At 28.8% G+C, this 24,667-nt stretch overlaps 1 protein-coding gene and 1 long non-coding RNA gene across 5 annotated transcripts; one reads left to right on the top strand and one right to left on the bottom strand.

Annotated features, from left to right (window-relative positions):
- Positions 1-4,788: 4,788 nt before the first annotated feature.
- LOC137813668 (uncharacterized) lies at positions 4,789-9,939 on the top strand. 4 transcript variants are annotated; one of them, XR_011081474.1, is made up of 3 exons: positions 4,790-5,094; positions 7,495-7,587; positions 9,319-9,939. It is a non-coding gene; the product is annotated as an uncharacterized LOC137813668 (long non-coding RNA). The 4 variants fall into 4 exon arrangements; XR_016519899.1 differs by having other exon boundaries at positions 4,809-5,016; XR_011081475.1 differs by lacking the exon at positions 7,495-7,587 and having other exon boundaries at positions 4,789-5,016.
- Positions 9,940-15,017: 5,078 nt separating this feature from the next.
- Positions 15,018-16,718, bottom strand: LOC137813667 (NAC domain-containing protein 41). The gene is made up of 3 exons (XM_068616043.2): positions 16,306-16,718; positions 15,670-15,926; positions 15,018-15,394 (listed from the first exon to the last, which is right to left on the bottom strand). Exons 1-3 carry the CDS (start codon positions 16,487-16,489, stop codon positions 15,212-15,214), a joined length of 624 nt encoding a protein of 207 aa, XP_068472144.1. The 5' UTR covers positions 16,490-16,718; the 3' UTR covers positions 15,018-15,211.
- Between the last annotated feature and the right edge of the window lie 7,949 nt (positions 16,719-24,667).

The following is a 24,667-nucleotide window of genomic DNA, read 5'->3' as shown; positions in this document are numbered from 1 at the left end:
AATTGAATTAGTTAAAGTCTGCATATATTTTAATATAAATAAAAGTTGTTGGGAATGATGTGGCATTGCACCTGAAAATAAAGGTGCACGTAACAAAATGCTCTTGTTGTTGACTTATATTGTTAATATTATATTCTTGTTATTGAAATAATATTCTGATTGATGAAAATTGTTGAAGGAATATCTATAAAAGGGGTTTAAGACCCCGGGTAAAGGTACACTCTTTTCTAAATACTTTGTACTAAAACATATTTTATAGTTTGAATGTTCTCACGGTCATGATCGTCGGAGTGTGATTAACAAGTAAAGCCCTCTTCTGTCACAAAGCAATAGCATCTCGAGATGTTCATTGAAGACAAATCAAGCGGAGTTAACCATCTAGTCCGACCGAGGTCAACCGGCGATAATAGATAATAATATTCAATTACATTTTTTCAATTAATCATAATTAAATTATTGTTTTTAAAATATTTTTTTTATAATAAAAGTTATTAAATTTATCTTAATATTAATATTTTATATTCAAAATAATTTCATATTCAAATTAATTATCCGTGCTATTTTTTAATAATAAAATAATTATTAATTAATTTTATTCTAATAGTTATATTTTATAACATTTTTAATACTATGAACTTTTTTAATTTAAATATTAATTATCATTAATTATAACGTTTAATATTTTACATTAAACTAATTTTTTATTCACATTAATTATAAATATTATTTTTTCATTTTAAGTTAGCATTAAAATAATTATTAATTATTATTATTTATAATTATATTTTATAACAATTTTAATAATACTAAGAAAATAATTCAAATATTATTTGGTTTATATTCACATTAATTATTATTATGACTTTTATGTTAGCAGTAAAATAATTATTAATTATTGTTAATTATAATTATATTTCATAACATTTTTAATAACTATAAAAAGTTAAATTTAAATATTACTAATAATAACGTTTAATATTTTAAATACTTTTATTAATTTTATATTCACAATGTTTAATATTTTTATTGTAACGGATGTTGAATTGTGATTTAATTATCTTAAAACACTTTTTAAAATTATTATTTGGTAAAGAAGATGATTTGGTTTGTTACTAAAATACTACTTTCGTTATATGTGTCATATTCATTAGATTTGATTTGTGAACTACATAGACTAAAATACTACTTTTCTTATGTCTCATGTCTCATGTTAGACACACTTCATCCACTACAAGAAAATCATCAAATAGAAACCAATTTGTAAAGACCAAAATAATTATTTGCAATAGTAACTAGATTAGAGATATTTTAGAAACTAAAAAAAAATGGTTTCTCAATTAGTTTTTATTATTGTTAAATAGTTTCTAAATTGGTATCTAATTAGCTACCAATGTTTTAACTACCAATTATTTAGATTATAAATTTGGTAGCAAAAACTTTGGTTGCTAATTAGATACCAATTTAGAAACTATTTAACAATAATAGAAACTAATTTAGAAACCAAAAATTTATTTAATCCATAAAATGTTATATAATTTAGTCACTATAGCAACTAATTATTTTTTGTCTCTAAAATTGGTTTCTATTTCATGATTTTCTTGTATTGACCGACTTCTCATAATCATTCGTGTAGATATTTTTTATTCCTTTAGACTAAATATGACTGTAATTTTTTGTCTAACAAATAGTACTTATGCTATTTGACTAGTGAAGGTTTCATTAAGAAGGCCAAACTTAAAGCGAGATACTTTTACAAACACATTTCAATAGTTTTCGTATGATGAAGGTAAATGTTTTTTTTAAGAATAAAACATAACAAATATAATCAAAATGAAATAGTCAAAAAAAACTTATTTTGAGCTTATCTTTTCTAGCTCAGTAGGGTCATGCTAGACACAATTTTTTTAGCTTAGCTAAATCACTTTAGTTAATATGTATTTATGTTTACTTTAACAAGTGATTATATCATAGTTTTAGCGTTAGACTAATCGATGCAGGTGCATATCATATTTTTAGCTTAAAAATATTTAATAAAACATTGTACTAAGTTCTATCCATTAGCTATCCTTCTTGAGTTAGTTTGGATGGTAATAACATAGAATATGAAAAAGAGACAAAGGAGGAAAAACTATGTTGTTGTGGCATCAATTGTCCTATGGCGTAGGTTAAGTGGGCCAAATCACAATCAAATTGTGGCGCTTGGACTATTATGCACATAAGTAGAAAGAGTTATGTTCTGATGGAGGACCATCCTCACATTCCAGCCACGACATCTACAACTAAGATCAAAGACACCCATGAAGATCTACACAAGACATTATTTCTTAGTTTGTAGAAATCTAAATAAATTTGTATAAACTAGAATAAGTTCAACTCATGCCTTGTAATTTTGGGCAACATTTATAATAGAATAAGATACAAGCTAGAGAAAGTATGACCACCTTCTAGAAAATTTCACTTGAGAACTCAAGCAAGGGTTCCTAGAAGTAATGCATGACTTACCTAGGGTCTCCTAACCATAACCTTAACTTGTTGTAGCTTACTCCAGACACTACCCTTTCCCCATCTAGCTTATAAATAAGCATCTACGACCAATGTAATTCAAATTTGGAAAATATTCAATGAATCTTCTGCATTTCAGAATTAATTCTCTCTTAAATCCCAATCTCTTCTTTGCTAAAGTTCCTAGAGAACCTAGACTTAGAGCACCTTAAGAAGTTGGCCAAACATCTCCTTGAAAACATAGAGCACCTCCACAAATCCTTCACCAATTCACAAATCCATTCGGTGCATTTTTCTCCTCTTCATCTTTTGTTGCAAAGCCTACCACACACTCTTATGTGACTTGATTTTAGGATTGATCATTTTTATGTTGACACTTTAGTTAGATTTGAAATTTAGACAAGTATAGGTGATAACCTAAGGAAAATTCTCACTGGACATTAACTTAACCAAGTGGTTAAGTAGATGTGAAAGTTCATTTCCATAAGGCAAAGATAAAAACACAATTGAAAGGTGATTATGATGACAAATATGGGCAGAACATGAACAAGCAATACAAGAACAAAAGGATGGACCGAATTGTAAAACAAAGAAACAAATATAAGAACAAGAATAGGAAAACCGAATTGACACAAACATAATTGGAATGGAATAATGGAGGAGATGATGAAAGAAGAACTTAGGAATGGTGAAGCTAGGAGGAATCAGGCCATTTGATGGGGTGGAATCACCAAGAGGAGTGAAAGGAGGTTGCCACTTGAGAGCTTCATATCTCACAAGATAAGACCAATTTAGGAGGAGAACACTCACTCACAACTCACACAAAAAATTGAGCAGAATTTCTTTATTATAATTTCAACTTGTGTTTACAAAGGGGGAGGCCTCCTATTTATAGAGTGAGGAGCCTTGGAAAACAAGGAATGAGGGTAGAAGAGGAAGAAGCAAATATGGTGCGGCTCCTAGGGTGAACTTTAGTCAAAACCGCACCTTATGCATCATTCTAGAAGCTAGGGTTTCCTTCCTACCCTAATGGACTTCTCATGGGCCATTATTATATCTTCACCTCCTATTTATGCTATATAGGCCTACTTTTGTTTATTCTACTATTTGGACCCATCATGTGAGCCCAACTTATTTACAAAATATTCTAAACATTAAAAAGACTAGCAGAAAGAACTTTAGGTGCTCTGGTCCTTGTCCAATTCTCCCTCTAATGAGGTCTTTACTTTGAAATGACTTCCCTTTGTGTACTTTCGCATCCTTGGTCATCTTCTTGTGGGCTTGGTTTGCATCATGCCCCCCAGGTTGGAGAGAATTCGAGCTCGGATTTAGAACTCCTGCAGATAACACAATCAGTTTGCTGAGATATAAGAGAGAGCAAGAATAGAGATGCAAACGTGACTTAGGTTCCTGAAGCTTGGGGAGTTCAAAAGATGGGGTCCTATAGAGAGACCATGTTCTGAAAGATTGTTTGAGAATGATAATGCTTTTTGGAGAAAGTCCTCTTAGAAGATGAAAACCTTTAGGAGGTGTGTAAAAATCATTCCTAACATTCTTTAACCAAGATGGTGTGTAACTAGGAACCTTTGGTAATGAAAAAGATAAGGAAGAAGGACACCTTAGAGGTGCAAGTTGGAGCTTCGTCTTAATAGACATTTTATATTTTTTAATATTATTTATAAATTCAAAATATTTTCAAAGTAAAAGTGATTTTTAATATTCTTAAACTTATACATGTTTTCTAAATTTTAAAAAAATATCAAATATAATTTTGAATAGTATTTATATATTTATATATTATTACATTATATACAAAATAATAATTCTAAAAGTTGATTAATTAAATATATTTAATTTTTAAAATTTTATTTATACATTATATTAAACTAATTAAATATAAGAAAAATACAAAGCCAGAAGAAAATCAACTCACGTATCCGTTTTTGTAGTTAAGAACTCGTCCTACAGCAAGATTTTCTTTAATAAACAGCATAAAATTTCATTTTTGTTAATAAGGCGAATAGGGTGTCATCTAGGTATTTTTATTTAAGTTTTGGTTCATTATAGAAAAATTAATGGTTTATTAGTGTATTTTTTCACTGTTTATTGCACAGCCAGCAAATCACTCTATATTCATTTAAAAATATGGAAAAAAAAATCATTGACGCTATTGTCTTTATTTATATTTACTTCAATTGTTTTTCATAATAAAAATAAATATTATAATAAAATAATAGTTTATAAAATGGTAGGTCGAATATAAGTAAAAATTGAGTAGTTTGCGTTAGACTTCAATTTCTTTTTTCAATGACACGGAAGGGACGTGGCGAGGTTCCTTGAGGTGGGTAGGGCGTGATGGTGATTGAGCAAACGCCTTTGGGAGACAAACAGTGACGATGTTGATGGTGCACTGGCACGTTTAAGCTCAAAGCTTTGTACTCTTCAACATTGCAATTTGAAGCACAACCAATTTTCTCAGTCAATGCCGACAAATGGCTTCTTCATCTTTGTTTGGTAACCCTTCTCTTCTCCGTCTCAGTGATTGCCAAAGACGACAACTTTGGGTCAAAATAAACATGACCCACCAAAAAGGTTTTGATTTTGTTATTAGTTAAAAATTGGGGTTGTCATTTTCAATTTTTGGTAGCTGTGTTCTTAGAGTCTTTGTGCTGTTGAAGCGTTGCACTCTAGAACGTAGTATTTTGTGGTGAACAACTTGAGCTAGTTGTTTTGAGTCTAATTGATGTTGATTTTGTAGTGTGCTCACTTTTCTTCACTCTTTGATAATTGTGTCTTGATTTTGCACTACTTGTTAGATAGGGATTGAAAATGAGAGGAAGAAAGATGTGGGATTTTAGCACATGTTGGAATGAGGGGATTGCTCTATTCTGCTGCCGTCCTACCAAGAAATAGGAAATATTTTAAAAAGTAGCCTTGAAATATCTGGGAAGTTAAAATCTGAATGGAAGAGCCAAAGTTTTGTTGGTTTATTTAAATTACTTATACCTTTGTCATGATAAAGAATATAAAAAATATGTAATCATGATGATTGCGAAATCTATTGTTTTCTCCCAACCTTTCTTTTAATCCTTGTATCCAGAGGAACCATAATTTCTAAGAATAAATGCTTATCTACCTTGGTTTTTAACGTACCTAATCCTAGTTTCTAAAGATAGATTTGAAGTTATTATCTCTCATTCATTTGTCTTCTTCAGAAAATTGGTACCAAGATGCAAGTAGGTGTAAATATAACTTTCCCCACAAGTATGAATATTGCTTGTTGTGGTTTAGTTGGTTGTATATCAAAATATGTCATGCACAATTGTGTGGACGATCTTACTATATTGAGATACTTTAATATTGGTGGTCATACCACGAAAGTTCCAAAAATTATAGCAATGTTCTGGAAAGGTCTGTTGTGGGTTACGTTAAATGCAACATTGATGATGTAGCTAAAGGGGCTCTTGGTCTTGCTGCTTGTAGTGATATTTTTTGTGACATGCAAGTGAAATACATTGATGTTTTTGCTTCCTTAATTGGTATAGTTATGGTTTAGGAAGCCAAATTGATGGGTGCTATTATTGCTAATAAGATTGTGGTTGCTAGAGGTTGGACTTCTTTATAGTTGGAATATGATTCCACTCTTGTGGTTGCTGCTTTGAAGAACACCTCTATTGTGTTGTGGTCCTTTAGAGTTAGATGGACTTGCTGCGCTGCTATGAACAAAGTTATTAACTTTAAGGTGTCACACATCTTTAGAGAAGGAGATAAATGTGTTGATAGACTTTCTAGTTTAGGGATAGACTCCAAAAGTGATTTTATTAGGTATGATATAGGATGCCCGATTGTATTAGACATTATTTTTTCTAGAGATCGGTTTGGGTTTCAGAAATATATATTTGTTTGATTAGGCTTGTTTGTCCCATATATGAGTTTGGTTTGACCCCCCATGATTTCATGTATTATGTTTTCTCTCTTTTGTTTTCCAATGCATTTTTTACTTTGGTGTCACATTGTTAAAGAAAAATCCAACAATCCAGATTTTGATTAAGTGCTATTAAACAACAAAGTATAAAACATGACTAGACTTCGTTTGTAAGACGAAATGTTTTGCTTTACAATCAGTGTTATCAATAATTGGTTATGGCATCGCCATGGTGGAAAGCGGTGGAGGACTTTCTAGTCATTGTCACAACGTGGCGGTGGCGATGTGGGTTTTTCATGGCGGCCCATGATGGCCGCTTTTTGCATCACCAGATGCTAACGGTGAACGGAGATAGCGAAAAAGGCGGAAAGAATGAGGCTTGTTGCGGCGGCGCAAGGTCTGATGAGAGTGAACAACGACGACACAGTTTCGATGACAATTTGCGGCAGTGGTGCGTAGTACCGGTGTGTGCGGCGACGACAGTGATGTTGTGTGTGAGTGAGGAACACTAACAATAACATAGCTGACCTAAAATGAATTGGCCACATAATACCTGACCCAATTAAAATATTAACAATAATCCATACAACTGGCAACATGGCTTATGGTCGGCTAAAAACCAAAAATTGCAACAACAAAAATCTAAGAAGAATTGGGCCATATCATACCTGGTCCAAATAAAATGCTACAATCTAATCCAATAACAACAACCAATTGTTGTGACTAAACCTAATAACTGTAGAAAACCCTCAATTAAATTGGGCAATGTCATACCGGCCCAATTAAAATATTATAAGTTAATCTAGTAACATTTTGTTTATGCTTATTTTATTTTGCAGAGAATGTTCGCTTCATTTGTCTATCAAGAAGATTCATAAAAGCTTATGTTATATCAACAATTTCTTGAAACATGAGCTAAAGTTGTTGTGCTTTAATAACTCCCTAATGCTTGCTTTGTTAACACTAAAAAGACTATCTAGCCTGTCCAGTTTCGAGTCAGCTATTGTTAGTGCTTTACACAATTTCGAGTTAAGGCACTTTGACCAAAGAATGATAAATTCTTCCAGCTATTGGGATGTTGCTTCAAGATGAGAAGAGATTTAATGCATGCATGGAGTGCATTCAATGCATCCTCTATGTTCAAGCTTCCCAGACATAAGGTAAACATTCATAAAAGCTGAAGCTGCTCAATGGTTAGAAAAAGATTTGCAACAACTCTTTTCTTCAATGCCTATATAAAGTTATCCTTCAAGAAGAAAAGCATAAGAGTTATGATTTGCAGAGTGCCAAAATGTTGTTAAAATGTATATGCCTTAAAAGCTTTAGGTGAACACTTTTCTGTTCATTAGCAAACTAGAAAAGAGAGCTTGAACTTTGTATACATTGAAAGATGTCACCCTCTCCAATGAGCGAACCCTTTGTGATATTTTTTTATCACATCTTACACAAATATTGTCGTAGCCAGGAGTGACTATTTGTTATACAATCCAAAACAAAACTCGGGTTTTTAGTCATAAGTGGCTAAGTGTTTAAACAATACATAACAAGTTAGCTAGGAATGGTTACATTTTGAAACAATACTTAACGGGTTATCTAGGAGTGGTTGCGAGCCAAAAAAATATTGGTGTTGTAACTTGCAACGTTAGTTTGCATAGTGCAACTTAATTTGTTGATTAAGAATTAAATGTAGTCTAAACTATTAGACGAAACAATACAAAAATCTCTGATTAATTTCTTCATTCCTTATCATGTTAAAATTGCATGTTACTAAATTGCACTACCCTAAGAAGTTTCTGAACTTAGTTTTGAAAGTTTTTGACAAATCGTCTTTCATGTTTAAAACTATCGTATTATTGCATATCATCAGAGATATTTGTGAATTCAACTCTACCTTGTGTGTTTTGACTTGATTTTTCACAGACATTATTGATGGAGTTGTGATGTGTCAGTCTAGTTGGGATGTCAAGGTTTCATTATGATGTTTTCTAGGGTAAAACTTTTAAAGAAAAAATGTTTAATTAAGTTTTAAGTTCCTCATAAATTTGGGTATTTTCAATTGAGTCCCTATTAAACTTTTTTATTTAATTGAGTACAATCTTTTTTATATTTTTGAATTGAGTCCGTGCCTTTTAATTTTTCCATTAATTGGGTGACATTACTGTTATTTTGTCCATCATTACTTGTCTCCATATGTTAAGAAATATGAGGTTTAGAAGTTAATTTAAAATGATATTGTCGTTAATGACAAGTGACTTTGATTGCTTTTATTGAAAATGTATTGGATAACAAGATTATCATGCTCCTCAATGGCTTCCACGTCACACCTAGAGCGACCAAGGGACTGTGGTGACTACGAAGTCCCTTGAACATGTTTTCAATGAAAACAATGAAAGTTACCTGTCATTTTTTCTTTAGCTGCAATATTGTTTTATAATAAGTACAAAACCTTCAATTTTTTAACACATGGAGACAAGTTAGCAAGATAACACGACAAAATAACAACCATGTCATTGTCAACAAAAAAATTAAACAAGTTATAAATTTTTTTAGTACTCAATAGTCCAAAATTTTTTAATAGAGACTCAATTAAAAATACCCAAATTTATGAAAGATTTGAAACTTAATTAAGTAAAAAAAACTATAACTTTCCTCAAATTCTTGATGCTGTCAACTATGAATTTAGTACATGAGAGACCAAAAATTGAATATCTTGTTCTCCAAACAACTTAGATTTCTGGTTTTGGCTTCAAAGAAAGACTTTGATGTTGCAATTATGATGGTTAATGCATGATTTATAAAAGAAATGGCAATATCTTGATGATCTTTATTTGGTGCCTAAAATTTAAATAGTTTGGAAGTCTGAACAGAGTGTTTCCCCTTTCTTGTGGCAGCATGGAACACTGTGGAAGTGCTTCATAAGAAATTAAGTGAATATGAACAAACCATTCTCATTAATTTTTATTGATGTGAACTCAAGAGTATTTACATACAAGAATAAAGCTGCAAAAGGGAAATAGCAGTGCTGCTGTATCAACTCCATGAGACCACATGGCTGTGAAAAAACACACGCACAGCTAGCTGTGAAATGTGAATAAATACACATCTTACTTGCCCTCAAGCGGGTGGTTGGTGAATATCAACCACACCGAGCCTGGTATGGAGTTTGCTGAAAGGAGTGAGTAAGAGAGCCTTAGTGAACGGAGTAAGTACAAGAATCTTAGTGAAAAAATCAGCTGCTTGATCTTTTGCGGAAGTATGCAGCTACTGCATGAGGCCATATGACAATTCTCCCACGCAATGTGACAGCTAGTTCTGAATGGCACACGTATTTTGATTCAGTATTTCTAGTGTAGTTGCTTAATGTCGTGTACATTATAGTAGTTGTGAGTTTGCTCAATCGTGAAAGAAAATTTGCAGCTTCAATCATAGAATTGTATGTTAGCTTGGTTGGTCATGTAATTATGGTATGTTAAGCTACCACTTATTTTTTAAATGTAATCGCTTATTGGTCAGTGTCTCTCTCAGAAAAGTGACAAAAATTGGTTGTTTAACCAAAATGAACTAATATAAACGTGAACTTAAGACATTCAACTGAATTTATAGTACTACATATGGTAATAAGAGTAAACTAAATGATGTAGCTGGCTGAAGGAAGAAATACTTTAAATTTCAATTTGATAACTCGCAGTGATAATGTACATTTGCTAGTTTGCCATGTTGCATTGGACTGCTTAATATCGTTTTCGTAATAAAAGTAACTATTGTAACTGTTTTCTTATCTTTGTCTCCCTTCCATTTCAGGGAAAAATAACATTAACTTATGCTATATTCTTTATTTTTTATATTTTGAAGTTATATATCCTACTTGTGCTTGTTCCTTTACTCTTTTCCGAATTAAAATATGTTGTATTAATTAGGAAAACAATCTCCTTAGCCCCTTCAATGATTGATGGCATTCTTTGTCTTGATAATTAAGCTTTTCTAAAAGGGAAGGACACAATTCAGTGAAAGTAGATAGATTACCATCACTATTCTAATATATCAATTATCATATCATATTAAGAGAAGTCTTAATCCCCCATTGCTTTGGGGCAATGATCCAGGAAGTTGAACCGAAAGCTATTAATTTGGAAATAAATTTGTATTATTTTATTTTGGTGATGCTTATTATTGATGCTACTTATTCTCAACTTTGTACAATGAAAGTCTGATTGCATTCTGAATTCAAAGATATTAAGCATTCTACCAAAATGCTGGTAGGATGTGGTAAGGACCTTTACAGTAGTGATGAGGGTGTTAACAAAGTGTGTTGAGTGATGGTGGTAGGGTAGTGGTGATAATGATGGGAATGGTACAGATCTTGGTGGTGATCAATGACAGAACACCACTACCCCCACCCCCAAAATGTATGTTGGCCATGCTCAAATTCAAAGAGAGTGAGTGTAAGAATAGTAACTTACGAGTTTAATTTTGTCTATCCTCCATTTCATTTTTTCTTGGTAATTAAAATATAGAAATTACTTCCTTTCTAGATTTGTTATGTTCTTCATTTTGAGAAAAACGGTGAGGGCATAAATTCACCTGTATTGTTACTTTATATTTATTCTCTATCCTTAATTTTGTGTTTCTTCTTGTACTTGTTTAATTATTAATATGACTAACGCAAGTGATAGTTTGCTCAACTATAAGATTGGATTGAATAGATGCAACATTTTGATTCTTGATAATCATACTTTTTGTTTACACTGTGCATCCCTAATAATTGTCATAATGTTTTAAAATCCATTAAATATAAACAAGTAAGAAATGTTCCTTCATGCATTAATGTTGTCCTTTGAAAGTATTGACTAGTTTTCTCCGTAGATAACAAAGATTGGTGTAATTGGTACTGTTGCCCTTATGCTGGTTGCAGTAAGAGCATTCATCTTTACTCCCGCATGGTTGGAAATTAACCAAGTTCAGTAAGAGTACCAAAGTAGGTGAAACATTACCTCGTTAAGTTCTGCATTAGTCCCACTCATTTCCATAACATAAATTTACCACTTTCTGTATCCTCACAGTCTACAATCTGCATAAAATATTAAAAAAAAACATTTAAAATATGGGGAATACAAATACAAATGATGGACCTGTTTGTGTGTACACAAACACTCTTATTGGTTTGGAAGATAACGAATATAATTTCAAAGAAACTATATTGGATGTGAGACTGAAGAACATTTGAGAAGTATTTTAGTGTATATGTTTTAAATTTAAAATGACAATGCTGTACTTCATGTCACTGCATATTCAACAATCACTATATGAGGGTAAAATGGTAATTTTGTACGTTATTATCTATTAATAAATCAATCAATTCACAACTTTTAAAACATCTCTTATTCTATTTTCACTCATTTCTATTTACCAAACAACTAAGCATTTAATTTATTTCTTGCCTATTTCTCTTCAATCAACTTATTTATATTCTGTTTTTTTCCACCGAATCAAACAAGCAAAGAGTTAGGTTATTCTTAATGGATGACCTGGAGTTATTATCTGGGTGTCCTAAGATCAACTAACTAACTGGGTGGAGAAATCAGCATCTCAAGTAAATCTGGAACTGATGGCATACTAAAATTGGATGGTAGATTATCATTAATAAGCCAATGTATAATTGATGAATGTTAGTATATCACGAGGAAAGTGTGTTATAATTAGGTAAAGACAACAAAGAAAAATTTTCTCTCTATTTACTCTTCCTACTTCATTATTCTAATCAAAATCTTCCATGTATGGGTTTAGTGAATGAAGCTGTTTTTAAAGCTTATGTTCAAAATTTATGGAGGTTGTTGAAATTGAAAATTTGGCTAAGTTTCGAAATGTAATGCTTTACGTATTGGGGTACAATGTCAGAAATTAACCTGCTTGTATATTCATTTACTTCGCCACTCGAAAAGAAAGCATGCATTCAGTTCCATACTTCATTTATTATTATAACTATGTTTTTTCTTGCTCAAGATTTTTTATGTTGCCATATAGCATGTTAGTGCAAATGAGCAGCATGCCCTGTTCTTGTCTAGCTTGATTGGTGCAATTGTTAAGTATCATATTGTGAATGATGTTACATTTCCTATATTGAATGTCACGATGCTTGTTCTTGTTGAAAAAAAATATGACGATCAGTATTTCTCTTTTGCTTGTGATATTCTCTCTCTGCCCTGATTTTGGGAAAAATTTGATGATAGAAATCAAAAATACATTTTTCAGTTAAACAAACACATCCATAATTCACATTACAATAACTTCATGTTTGGCAGCTCCATTAAATGTTAAAGCTGCACAAGCACAGAACACCTTATAGTACGTGGATTTGATTCTATATGGTAATAATAGCTTGGATTGAATGCTATCTTCATTATTGAATATACAAAAACTTTGGCGGGAGAGAGTGAATCTGTGATGACCCTTTACAAAAAAACTTGAGAAACTTCAATTTAGACAAACTGTAGTGTGAATTTGTGTGCATGATTATACAAAATTTAGAAGGAGAAATGAGGAAAAAAGATGAAGAAAGGCGTCGTTATCAGCACCTCCCAATTTTTTCGCTGTTCATAAAATCTTGACTACGATAGTAAAGAAACTTTTGTAGATATGGTCCAGTATGTAGGTCTGTTTCATTTGACAATTTTGTCCCGGAAAGTCAGCAAATACTACGCAACCTCACATTACTGTGCATGATGTCAGTGACGTGAGGAATTTTACAAGTGATGCACAAAAATCCCTATATCAAAAGATTCTACTACCGTAGCGGCAAGAAACTTTGGTCGGCAGTTCTCACTCAGTTACTTTTCAACATGGCTCTTTTCTTTACACAATTTGAGAGATACCACACACGCTTGTTGAATCCAATGTCTTAACACCATGTCCAAAGTATCCCTACTTTACTATTTCTAATGAAATGTGTCTATCATGTATACTCCTCATAACAAAAGAGGAGTGTTAGCAAAACCTGTTTTTTGGATCATCTATATTATAAAGGATCCTACTTTAACTCAACAAATTATACTATATATGCGCGTTAAAGTTTTCTCTTCAAGTATTTCATATTTTAACTTACTTTTGAATATTAGTAAAAGTAGATCGAAAAATGTAAAGAAAATCCGAGACTCATAAAATTTATTATTATTATTATTATTAGTGTTTTTCTTATAACATAATATTTGAGCATTTTGTAATCAATATATACAGTGGGATATGGTTCATGGATATCAATATCTTTTAATGATGTGACCAGGAGTTTAATTCCTAAATAGTATACATGAAAAAAATATTTGTTAAAAGTGTCAATGTTTTAACTTAATTGGATCATAGAATCTCAAGATACTCTAGTACGATCAATAAGTTGTAGTATTATGCACCTCATTTATCAAATACCTATGAGAGGGTTATTAAATTTTCATAAAAGATAAGAAATAATTTGGGACAACTATCTAAGAAAATGAATGTGGTCCAGAACTACTTGCAGGGGGAATGGGATTCAATGTGAAAGAAGTTTATGGGATTTCCAGTTTTTTTGGCCTATAATATTCCGATATCTAATAATGTATCTTATAATAAATATTTTCTTAGTAAGTTTACATATTTATATCGGTACGAATACGATTTTCATAGTAGATGGTTTCAAGTTTCATGTACGCAAAAACAATATTTAAAAATCGTCAACAGTGGGCATTATTGGGAAGAATCTTATTCTCAATGCAGGGGTTGCGTTATCTGAGCTTGCGGGAGAATCATATAAGAATATTTTGTGCCTTCACCCCTTCACCTAATTGACCAACACCAAGTTTTCCCTTTAGTGCCTTGTTCGCTTCACTAACTCACCAACGCCAAGTTTATGATTCAAATATTCTCATCCTGTAGAATACTTATCATATGCATCAAGGACAAACTATATAGGCAAGCTATAAACAGACATGGACAGATTTTAATTAATTTTTCGAGGACTAAAGGGGCTATCAATCATTATAACTAACATGCATTTTAAGTAAACTATTAAGACAACAATAAGATGCAATTGGTATAAATTTTACTTTTGGTACAATAATTAAAATCTACTTTTATTCCTTGAACCATATATACTCCAAGATGTTCAAATATCGATTTTCCTTATCACTTTCACCAAGAAGAATAATTTTGTCCTCCTTAACGTGAAAGGAAGAATTTCATAAATGGAGCATTGAGTTCTATAGAAAGAAGGATGCGAATCAAATCCATGTGCTGATGCTTCAAAAACTTAGGCACTACCATCCTTGTTGTGAGGCTTGTATATATGCTTACCCATACATAGGGAATCGCTTATTTTTTCATAAAGATTGTGATTAGATAATAGAGAACCTCTTTCCTACTTTGATTGGATGCCCCTTTTGTATGTATTCTTGGATTATTGTTATCATACTTTGGATCGTGTTTTTGTCTTAAAAATCATTTCCCTTTTGATAATCCTAAGCAACAGTCAACGTTATTCGGGATGGAGCATGATAAGTATTCTCAATTTGACAAAATGAAATAAAATAAGGCACGTTAGCGAAGAGTAGCTAGCTAGTACCAATGAATAATAAACAGTTGCATCTTATTAAGTTAATTTATGAGCCCATACACAAAACAAACTCCCATATACACAGATCATGCACACCAGAAAAGATTTGATAAAAGTTGTTTTGATGCCTATGGGGCTTCACAATTGACATCTTACAAAAGATTTTGAGCAACTTAAAATCTAACTAACTAGGCAGTTTGACTGCCTCAGGGGGTCCCAGGAGGGGGAGGACCAGTCTCAGTGCCACACTCCACTGTGAAATCAATGACAGTGGGTGTCACATCCATAGCCTCTTCAACATTGCTCCTGTTAGAGGTCACCCCTTCAGACCCTTTTGCCTTCTTTCCCCGCTTTGTTTCGAATATGCGGCACACAGCCATACCTGTCATCTACATTAGACTTCAAAATTCAATAACAAAACCACCAAACCAAAGATATAAGCATTTGAACGTGAGATAGGAAGAAAACAACTTTTTTTAGTGTTCATAAATGTTCACCTTATTTTGGGGGTAAAAAGATGAAACAAAGTCAGGAAAAAAACATATAGAGAGAGAAAATAATAAATGAATAACCGATTAAAAAATAAAAACGATTAAAAGCTATATGAAAAAGAAATTGAGTGTATGTAACAAAGGTGGTGAATGGACACTATTGTATTGTTTACCTTGGATGGATGTGACTTTAGGGCAAGACGAAACTCATGCATCACCCAATTTGTTTTGGCAAGAGAGTTGCCCTTGGCTTTCCAGTAAACCAGAACGCTCTTTTTTGCAATGACTAGTTCGTCAGGAAACTCAACCTCTTGATCTTTCTCCACTACTTCCCATTGGCCTTTCCCAGCATCTCTCTTTTCAGGGTTTTCAAAGACATGGGTCCTCACATCATAGAAGAAAAACCTATGCCAATTCATATACTTCCCACCTACAAAAAACAACAAAAACAAGCACACATTTTGGAAACAAATAAACTCAGAATACCCAAAACACCATTTTGATCCCATTGTTAGTTCAGTCCGGGCTTGGAAAAATTGGATCATTTTCAGACACATTGTCCACTCACAAAAGAATCAGAAAATTCCAAACCTGTCACTCGGTTAACAACACACGCTAACCTTCTGAAAAAACCTGAATTTAATTTCTGCAAAGCAAATCTAAAAAGAGAATTGAAAAAAAAATTCAGACTGAAATTAATAGGTATATCTTTGGGGTCCATCAGAAAGCCAAGAAAACGTAGATTAAAACACCAAACAAAGAACGGAGGATGGAAAGGGAGGAGTTGTGTTTATGTGTTTCAGACCAACCTCCTGGGAGAGCCCAAGGCTCAGTCTGGTGAACATCACAGTCTTGGATGAGGTCATTAGGGAGTGGCTGTGCCATGATCCTCTTCCTGAGGTAGTAGCCTGCAAGAATTTCATCAGTGGGGTCGAACCTGTACCCAACTGGGAGCCTATAGGTCTTGCCTTCAACTGGGTTTAACACTTCCATGAGTGTCGCCACACCAAAGACCTTTTGCCTTTGGAGAGATGAAGGGACTTGTCTTGAAAGAAATCAATTTATAGATGTGAAGACATGCAGTGCGGTGGATGTGTTTGACTAAGAGAGAGACACAAGATGTGGAGAGAGAAAAACATATGAAACCACATTCATGGTTACAAATCTTTGGCTTCTATTTGACTTTGGGAGAAATGGACCATTTTCCTATGTACTTTTTTTTCAAGATGAATTATGATGCACTTAGTAAGTATTAAACCAGTAGAGGAAATTAAATTAGTTTGGATTTAGTATTAATTATTTTTTAGAAAGATAGACTCTGTACAAATTACAACTAATGTAGTACTGGACTGTAGGTGACGTGAATGAATAACTTTCTTTTGCTTTCAGTCATTTGACCATGGACCCGTTACACTGCTCAAAATGTGTGACACCTTTGACAAGGGCAGTTTCTTTTAATCAATGGCAATTTATGAATTACTCTAATTGGCTATGACTAGACTAGAGATCAAACTCAAGTCTCGTCATCCTAATCCCCGTATGTAGATAAAGAAATGAAAGGATATCAGCTATTTGGATATAAGGTTGTGTGGAGGAAGAGAGAGAATATACCTGTGAATAATAAATATTCTCTCTTTTCAAAATAAAGAGATGTAGAGGAAAAGTCATGTCAGCATCCTTTATTTCCAAATTTACCCTCATTTAAATGTGTCACAGTGCTTCATTTGAATGTATTAGTATTTAAAATTTTTTATTGTACAATGTTTAAAATATATATATGTAATATTTAAAATGAAGAAACAAGTCATCATAAATTTTAAGGAAGTTTTAAGTTTTTTTATTATTTTATAAAATATAAATTATATAAATAATGATAAACCAGTGTAAAAAAAAATATAGTTAAATAAAATCTTCTATTTTTATATTAGTTATTAGAGTAAATCAAGTTATACCTATTTTTCAAGTTCTAATAAGATATTTTATTAAATATGGTTGACTTTAGTTTTGTTTAAAGAAAAGAATATACTATATCTAATTAACATTGAATCATGGGCATCACCAATACTTAAACATTTTTTATTTTATTTTATTTTATCCTTATTTTTTATTATAATTTGTTATGAAATTTTTTTCTATAGTTAATTAAGTTATATTTTTGTTGATGTAGTATTTTTTAGATTGCTTTATTGTGAGGTTTTTAAATATTAAAAAATAGTAATTTTCTATTTATATAAAATGTGATTTATTTTCTAATTTTATAATATATGTTTAATATTTAAAGAAATTATTTGAAGTTATGTTTTTATTTAATTTGTTGTTGTGTTTATATTAATATATTTTTATGTATAATTATTATGTTTATGAGTTATAATTTATTTATTATATTTTTTTATGATTTTTTTTCTATTGTTAATTACGTTATATTTTTTTAGTATTTTTTATTACTACAGAATTTTTAATATTAAAAAGTAATATTTTTTATTTATATAAGATTTGATTTATTTTTCAATTTTATATCACATGTTTAATATTTTAAAGAAATTACTTGAAGTTCTGTTTTTATTTAATTTATTGAATACATATTTTTTTTCTAATTATAATGTTTATGTTATACATATTTATATTTAACATACTTTTTCTATTTATAATTTTTAAATCTACGAAATATGTGAAAGTTGTTCATTTTTAAACAAAAACAACTCATTTTATTATTAATTTTTGTAATAGGCAATGGTAAATCTGTAAAGTAACATTTCACACATTTAAAACAAATTAAAATTCTCTCACAACCATCACATCACTCATAAACTCCCATAAACTTTCCTCACACATCCACCCTAACATACCCCAATCCAAACACTTTCATTTTCTTCACACATCCACTCCCTCAAATCCTCACACATTCCCTCTTTAATCCAAACAGAGCCTAAATTAAAAATTCATTTTTCTTTATATATAATTAGACTCTCCAATGATGAGGATTAATTCGGATTTATATTGTGTTTCTTTTCACATATTTATAATAAGAAAGAAATAGTGGTTAGTGTTTCTTATGGTTTAAGGTTGCGTTTGAACCAAAGAAGGGATTTGTGGGGGCGAGAGAGAGGATTTGTGAGGATTAGGGAGGATGTGTGAAGATATGTGAGATTGTTTTTGATTGAGAGATAATAGAGTAGATTTGCAAGGATGATTTATTGAAATTTGTGAGTAATGTGATAATTAGAAGAGAATTTGGAAATTATTTTAAAGATGTAAAATGTAAGTTTACAAATTCATCATTGTTATTAAAAAATATTTGAATAATGAATTATGATATATTTTTTTTTAGATTTGAATTAATTAAATTTTTATAATATATAATATTCACAATTACTTGTATTTGTCAATAAAAAATGAAAAATAAAATAAAAAATATTTTGTGTTAAATTGAAATAAATGTATTAAATATATTAAAAACTATAAGAATAATATTTATTATTATATGTTTGTTATTTTATATAATTTGTTGTTGATATTATAATTTTATTTTTTTTATTTTTTTATTTATAATTATTTTTTTATTAGTAGTATAATTAAATATTTTTGAATTATTAAATAAATTTATTTAATATTTAATTTTGTATATTGTATATTATAATAATAAATGCATGTATAAGGGTATTTGGATAAATTTTGATAATCCTACATGCAATTAACACAAATCTCTTCATTTGTGTTTGGAATTAATAAATTTATTTCAATTTAACACAAAATTATTTTTTAATTTTTTATTAAAAATACAAGTAATTATGGATATTATATATTAGAACAATTTAATTAAATCAAACCTATAAAAAAATATATAATAATTCATTATTCAAATATTTTTTAATAACAAGGATAAATTTGTAAACTTACATTTTACACCTTTAAAATAATTTCTAAATTCCCTCCAACTATATCACTCACAAATTTCAATAATTCATCCTCACAACACAAATATAGTATATCATCCCTCAATCCAAAAAACCCCACACATCTTTACAGGTTTTCTCTAATCCTCACAAATCTACTTCTTCCCCTCTTCACAAATCCACTTCTTCCCCTCTACACAAATCTTCTTTTCAATTCAAATATATGGTTGAGGGTAAAAATGGAAAATGTAGAAAAAAGATGAGAATTAAAGTGGAAAGTTGTTCTTTTAGATGCAAAGAAAATAAGTTGAATTTAAGTGAAAAGTTTGTAGATGATATAATTAAAATATAAAAAAATTAATTTTATAATTAATTCATTTGTTGAAATATCATTGTCTTGAAATTATAAAAATTAATATATTTTTATTTAAAATAAACATGAAAATATTAAAACAAACATAATTTATAAAAATATTCTTATTTATGAAAATATTTAAAATTTGTGGGTTCATCCTATAAAACTATGGTCAATCTCTTATCTTCATCTTCATCAGACAATTCTAAATCATCTGTTAATCTTCTATCCATGAACACATAATTTCTTACACATAAATATTTTATTCATATTAACGATAATTATAATAATTATTATTATAATTTGAAAAATAATAATGTTAAATATAACTAAATAGTTTCATTCATTATTTCATATATATATATATATATATATATTATTTATAATTACAAATTTAAATTTCAATTCACCATCCACTTTTAATAAATTTTTTTTCTAATAGTTATTGTTTACTTGTAATAAATAATAAATAAATAATATTTATTTTTTCTTATAATTGTTATACAGTCAAAGAATTCTAATTTCTACAATATAGTCAAATTTTGGATTAAAAATTACCAATAATTTTGTTAATTATTTTTTATTTCTTTTAAAAAATTGGAAGGCCAACGTGTAGGCCTGGAAACCTATAGTTATGCCGGGTGGATCAAATATATTAACACTGTTTTATTAGTATCATTTTGCCCTAACTCAATTTTTATGGATCAAGTACATTGATTTATTATTTTTATTTTTATTATTATTTTAATTTAATTAAGTATTTATGTATGCATTGTAGTAATAGTATTAAAAGTATAACGACATTTGAAGTAAAATATTAAATATAATATTAAAAAATTGTTTTCTTTGTTTAGTTGAAGTTAAACTTTTTATTATTTGTTAAAAATATTTATTAATAAAAAATTAGTTTTCTCATTTATAAAGTATCATTTTATTTTATTATTATTCATCACTTTTTTATTTAATAAATTTTAAATTTTAAATTTTTTCCTTAAAAAACTGTTAATCCTAATAATGTAAATTATGAGTTCATTAATATTTTCTTTTCACCTTTCCTTGTTTGAAATAAATAATAAATACAATAGTATTAACATTGTATTATTGACCATTTAACATATGATTTTAAATTTATGAAGTAATAAACACACATTAATATATATATATATATATATATATATATATAAAATTAAAATCTGTACACGTGATTTCTAATAAAAAATAATAAAATTTTATTTCTAACAAATTTCAACAAGTACAAAAGTTAAAATTAATATATTAAAAAAATTGTATTAACTTTTCTCTTCTTAATTATTATCTCAGTTTTATTATTTGTTATAAAAATGTATTCAATAGAATATAATAATATTGCTAGTAGTAATATTAATAATAATAATAATAATAATAATAATAATAATAATAATAATAATAATACTTTTTTATTTCTTACAAATATCAACAAGTTAAAAGATATATTAATAATCTTTTATTAAATTTTCCTTTTTAATAATACTTTCAATAATTTAAATTCAATTTTTAAATAATTTTAACTTTTATTTCAATAAATAGTTATTTTATATTATTTGTAAACCGAGATTATATATCAGTTTAATAATTATTTAATAAAACGTTGTTATTACTTAATAAAAGTGCAAATAATAATTATGTAAATATTATTATAAAAATGAGAAGATAATAATTTGTAATATTTTTTTTTTAACTTTGTGATATTAGTAAGAATTCATATATAAGAAAAATCGTAGGGAATATCACATGGATAAATTTGTAGGTAATCCTATAAATTTTATTTTTAATTTTTTAATTTTTTATTATTACTTACAATTATTATTAATGTAAAAAATAAATTGCACGGAGAGACTCGAAAGTTAAGTGATCTAATAAACTTTAACCATTACTTCAGATAAATTTTATTATTAATATTATTAACTTTATAAATACTATTAATAATATTATTAATATTATTATTAATATTAATAAAAGTATTAATATCATTAATATTACCAATATTATTAATATTTTAAATATTATTATTACTAATATTATTAATACTATTAATATTATCAATACCATTAATACTAACAATATTATTAATATCATTAATATTATTAATACCATTAATATCATTAATATAATTAACACCATTAATATCATTAATATAATTAATATCATTAATATTATTAATATTAATATTATTAATACTATTAATATTATTAAAATTAGATTTAATTACCTTATCCGTCCCTATATTTGATGTCAATATTCAATTTAGTACCGTGGTTTTTTAAAAAATCAATTTGGTCCATATGTTTTTTAAAATTTATCCAAATTGGTCCTTTTCGTTAAGTCCCTCCAATAGCGTCAGATATTGCTTACGTGGCAGATGTCTATGTGGCAGAGAGAGAATGTCTATGTGACAGAGAGAATGTCTATGTGGCAGATAGAGGGTTTATGTGGGAGAGAGTGTGTTTATGGGGAGACAAAGAGATCAGATTGAGAACTATTATTACTATTATTACTGTTATTATTACTTTTATTACTATTATTATAATAATAATAATTATTATTACTGCTTTTATTATTATTATTATTATTATTATTATTATTATTATTATTATTATTATTATTACTATGTTATTATTATTTTATTTTTATTAAAAATAGTAATGATAATAATATTAGTATTAAGAAAAATAATATTAATATTAAGAATAATAATAATAATATTAATATTAAGAAAATAATATTAATAATAATAATAATAGTAATAATAATATGAATATTAATAAAAATAATATTAATAATAATAATAATAAAAATAATAACAATAATAATAGTAATAATAATAATAGTAACCGTAGTAGAAATAATAATAATAACAATAATAATATAAATAATAATAATAATAACTCTCAATCTCACCTCTCTCTCTCTCTCCACATAAATACACTCTCTTCCACATAAACACACTTTCACTGTCACACAAACATTCTCTCTGCCACATAAGAGACATATGACGCCGTTAGGTGGAACTGATCAATTTGGATACGTTTTAAAAAATATAAGGACTAAATTGATTTTTTTAAAAACCACGGTACTAAATTGAATATTGACCCAAAATGTAGGGACGAATAAAGTAATTAAATCTTAAAATTAATATTATTAATACCATTAATTATAATATTATTATTTATATTATTAATATTAATGCTATTAATACCATTAATAATAATATTATTATTATAAATATTATCAGTATTATTCATACTATTAATATTATTAATTTTATAATGTTAATAGTATGCATACCTACAAACTCTAGTCCGTAGGTAATATCCACCAACTTCAATCCGTGGGTAAATTTGAAAGTAATCTTGCATATCTTTCTTATTAATATTATTAATTTTATAATGTTATTAGTATGCATACCTACCTACTCTAGTTCATAGGTAATAATTATTAAATCTAGTTCGTAAGTAATACCACCAACTTCAGTGTGTAGGTATTACCTACCAATTGGGATTTGTAGATAACCACTAACTTGAGTCTGTAGGTAATATTCACTAACTTGAGTTCGTAGATAATACCAACCCACTTCAGTGGATAAATCCGAATGTAATCTTGCATTTCTTTCTTTAAATATTTTATTATTATTTTTTATTTTTTCTTATTATTTATGCTTATTATTTATAATTATTATTTGTGAATATTAGTTATTATTATTATTTATAATTATTCATATTATAATAATATTATTGATATTACGCATATAATTATTATGATTTTATTATTCATATTATTAACTTTATTTATATTTTTAATATTATTAATATTGTCAATATTATTAGTATTGTTAATATTATTAATATTATTAATATTTTTAACATTATAATAATAATAATAATATAAATATAAATATTAATATTATTAATAATGATAATAAAAATATTTATATTAATAATATTGTTCTTGTCGGTTGATCTCGGGTGGACTGGATATAGGGCTTCGCTTATGATTTGTCTTTTCTGGCAAGTCTGGCACTTGACTCCATTGGACAAAGGGGGCTCTACCTGTTAATTACACTCCGACAATCAAGTTAGTGAGAACACTAGAGATATCAACTCAGTTTCAGTCTTAGTATTCAGAAACAACGTATCTCTATCGGGGGTCTCAAGCCCCTTTTATAGATTTCCCGCCAACAACTTTTTCTATCAATAATATAATCTCAACAGAAGAGCATTTAATCATAACAGAAAAACCACCTGCTAACAGACACCAATTATCTTCATGTGCTAACAGCAAAAAACATTTTGTTTAACATGTGCACCATTATTCTCAGGTGTTTCTCTTTTATTCTCAACAACTATTAATTAATATGTAACTAACTTGCATATTATCACAAGAGATAAAATTTCTCTTTATCTTCAGAATAATATGATAATAGATTTAAACAATAAAAATGATATCTTTCATCTTCAAAATAATATTACAACATATAAAATATCTCTTAATCTTTTATCTTAATTACCTTTTCTAGGCTGACCAACATCTAGGCCGAGCTCACGACCCACCTCTTGGGCCCAAACACTGAGTTAACCACAACCAAATGCTTGGACCGAGGTCCCGAGCATTCCTGTCCAGTACACAAGCCCCCCAAGCTCGAGCCGAATTTGACTGGATGAAAAGGCTTACGAGAATATAATCTCAATTGAAAACATATATAATAAAAAAATATTATGCCTACGGGCACCTTTATTCACAGTGCCAACAACAGAAGAAAGTCTCGTGCACCTTTACTCACGGGTGGTCGCTACTTAACTTATCATATAGCAAACTTCAACTAGCTCAAGATAATAACTACTATCACACACATGCAAACACTCTATTACTTATACTAACCCATATTTG

Source organism: Phaseolus vulgaris, chromosome 1 (genome assembly GCF_051622355.1).
Source record: "Phaseolus vulgaris cultivar YP4 chromosome 1, ASM5162235v1, whole genome shotgun sequence".
NCBI classification, from domain to species: Eukaryota; Viridiplantae; Streptophyta; class Magnoliopsida; order Fabales; family Fabaceae; genus Phaseolus; species Phaseolus vulgaris.
This window is presented reverse-complemented; position numbering and strand designations above follow the sequence as displayed.

Coding starts and splice junctions, on each gene's coding strand:
- LOC137813667 (XM_068616043.2), bottom strand. CDS start 16,489: ATGGAAGTGTTAAACCCAGTTGAAGGCAAGACCTATAGGCTCCCAGTT. Junction 15,927..16,305: donor GCCTTGGGCTCTCCCAGGAG/GTTGGTCTGAAA, acceptor TGTTTTTTGTAG/GTGGGAAGTATATGAATTGG. Junction 15,395..15,669: donor TAAAGTCACATCCATCCAAG/GTAAACAATACA, acceptor AGTCTAATGTAG/ATGACAGGTATGGCTGTGTG.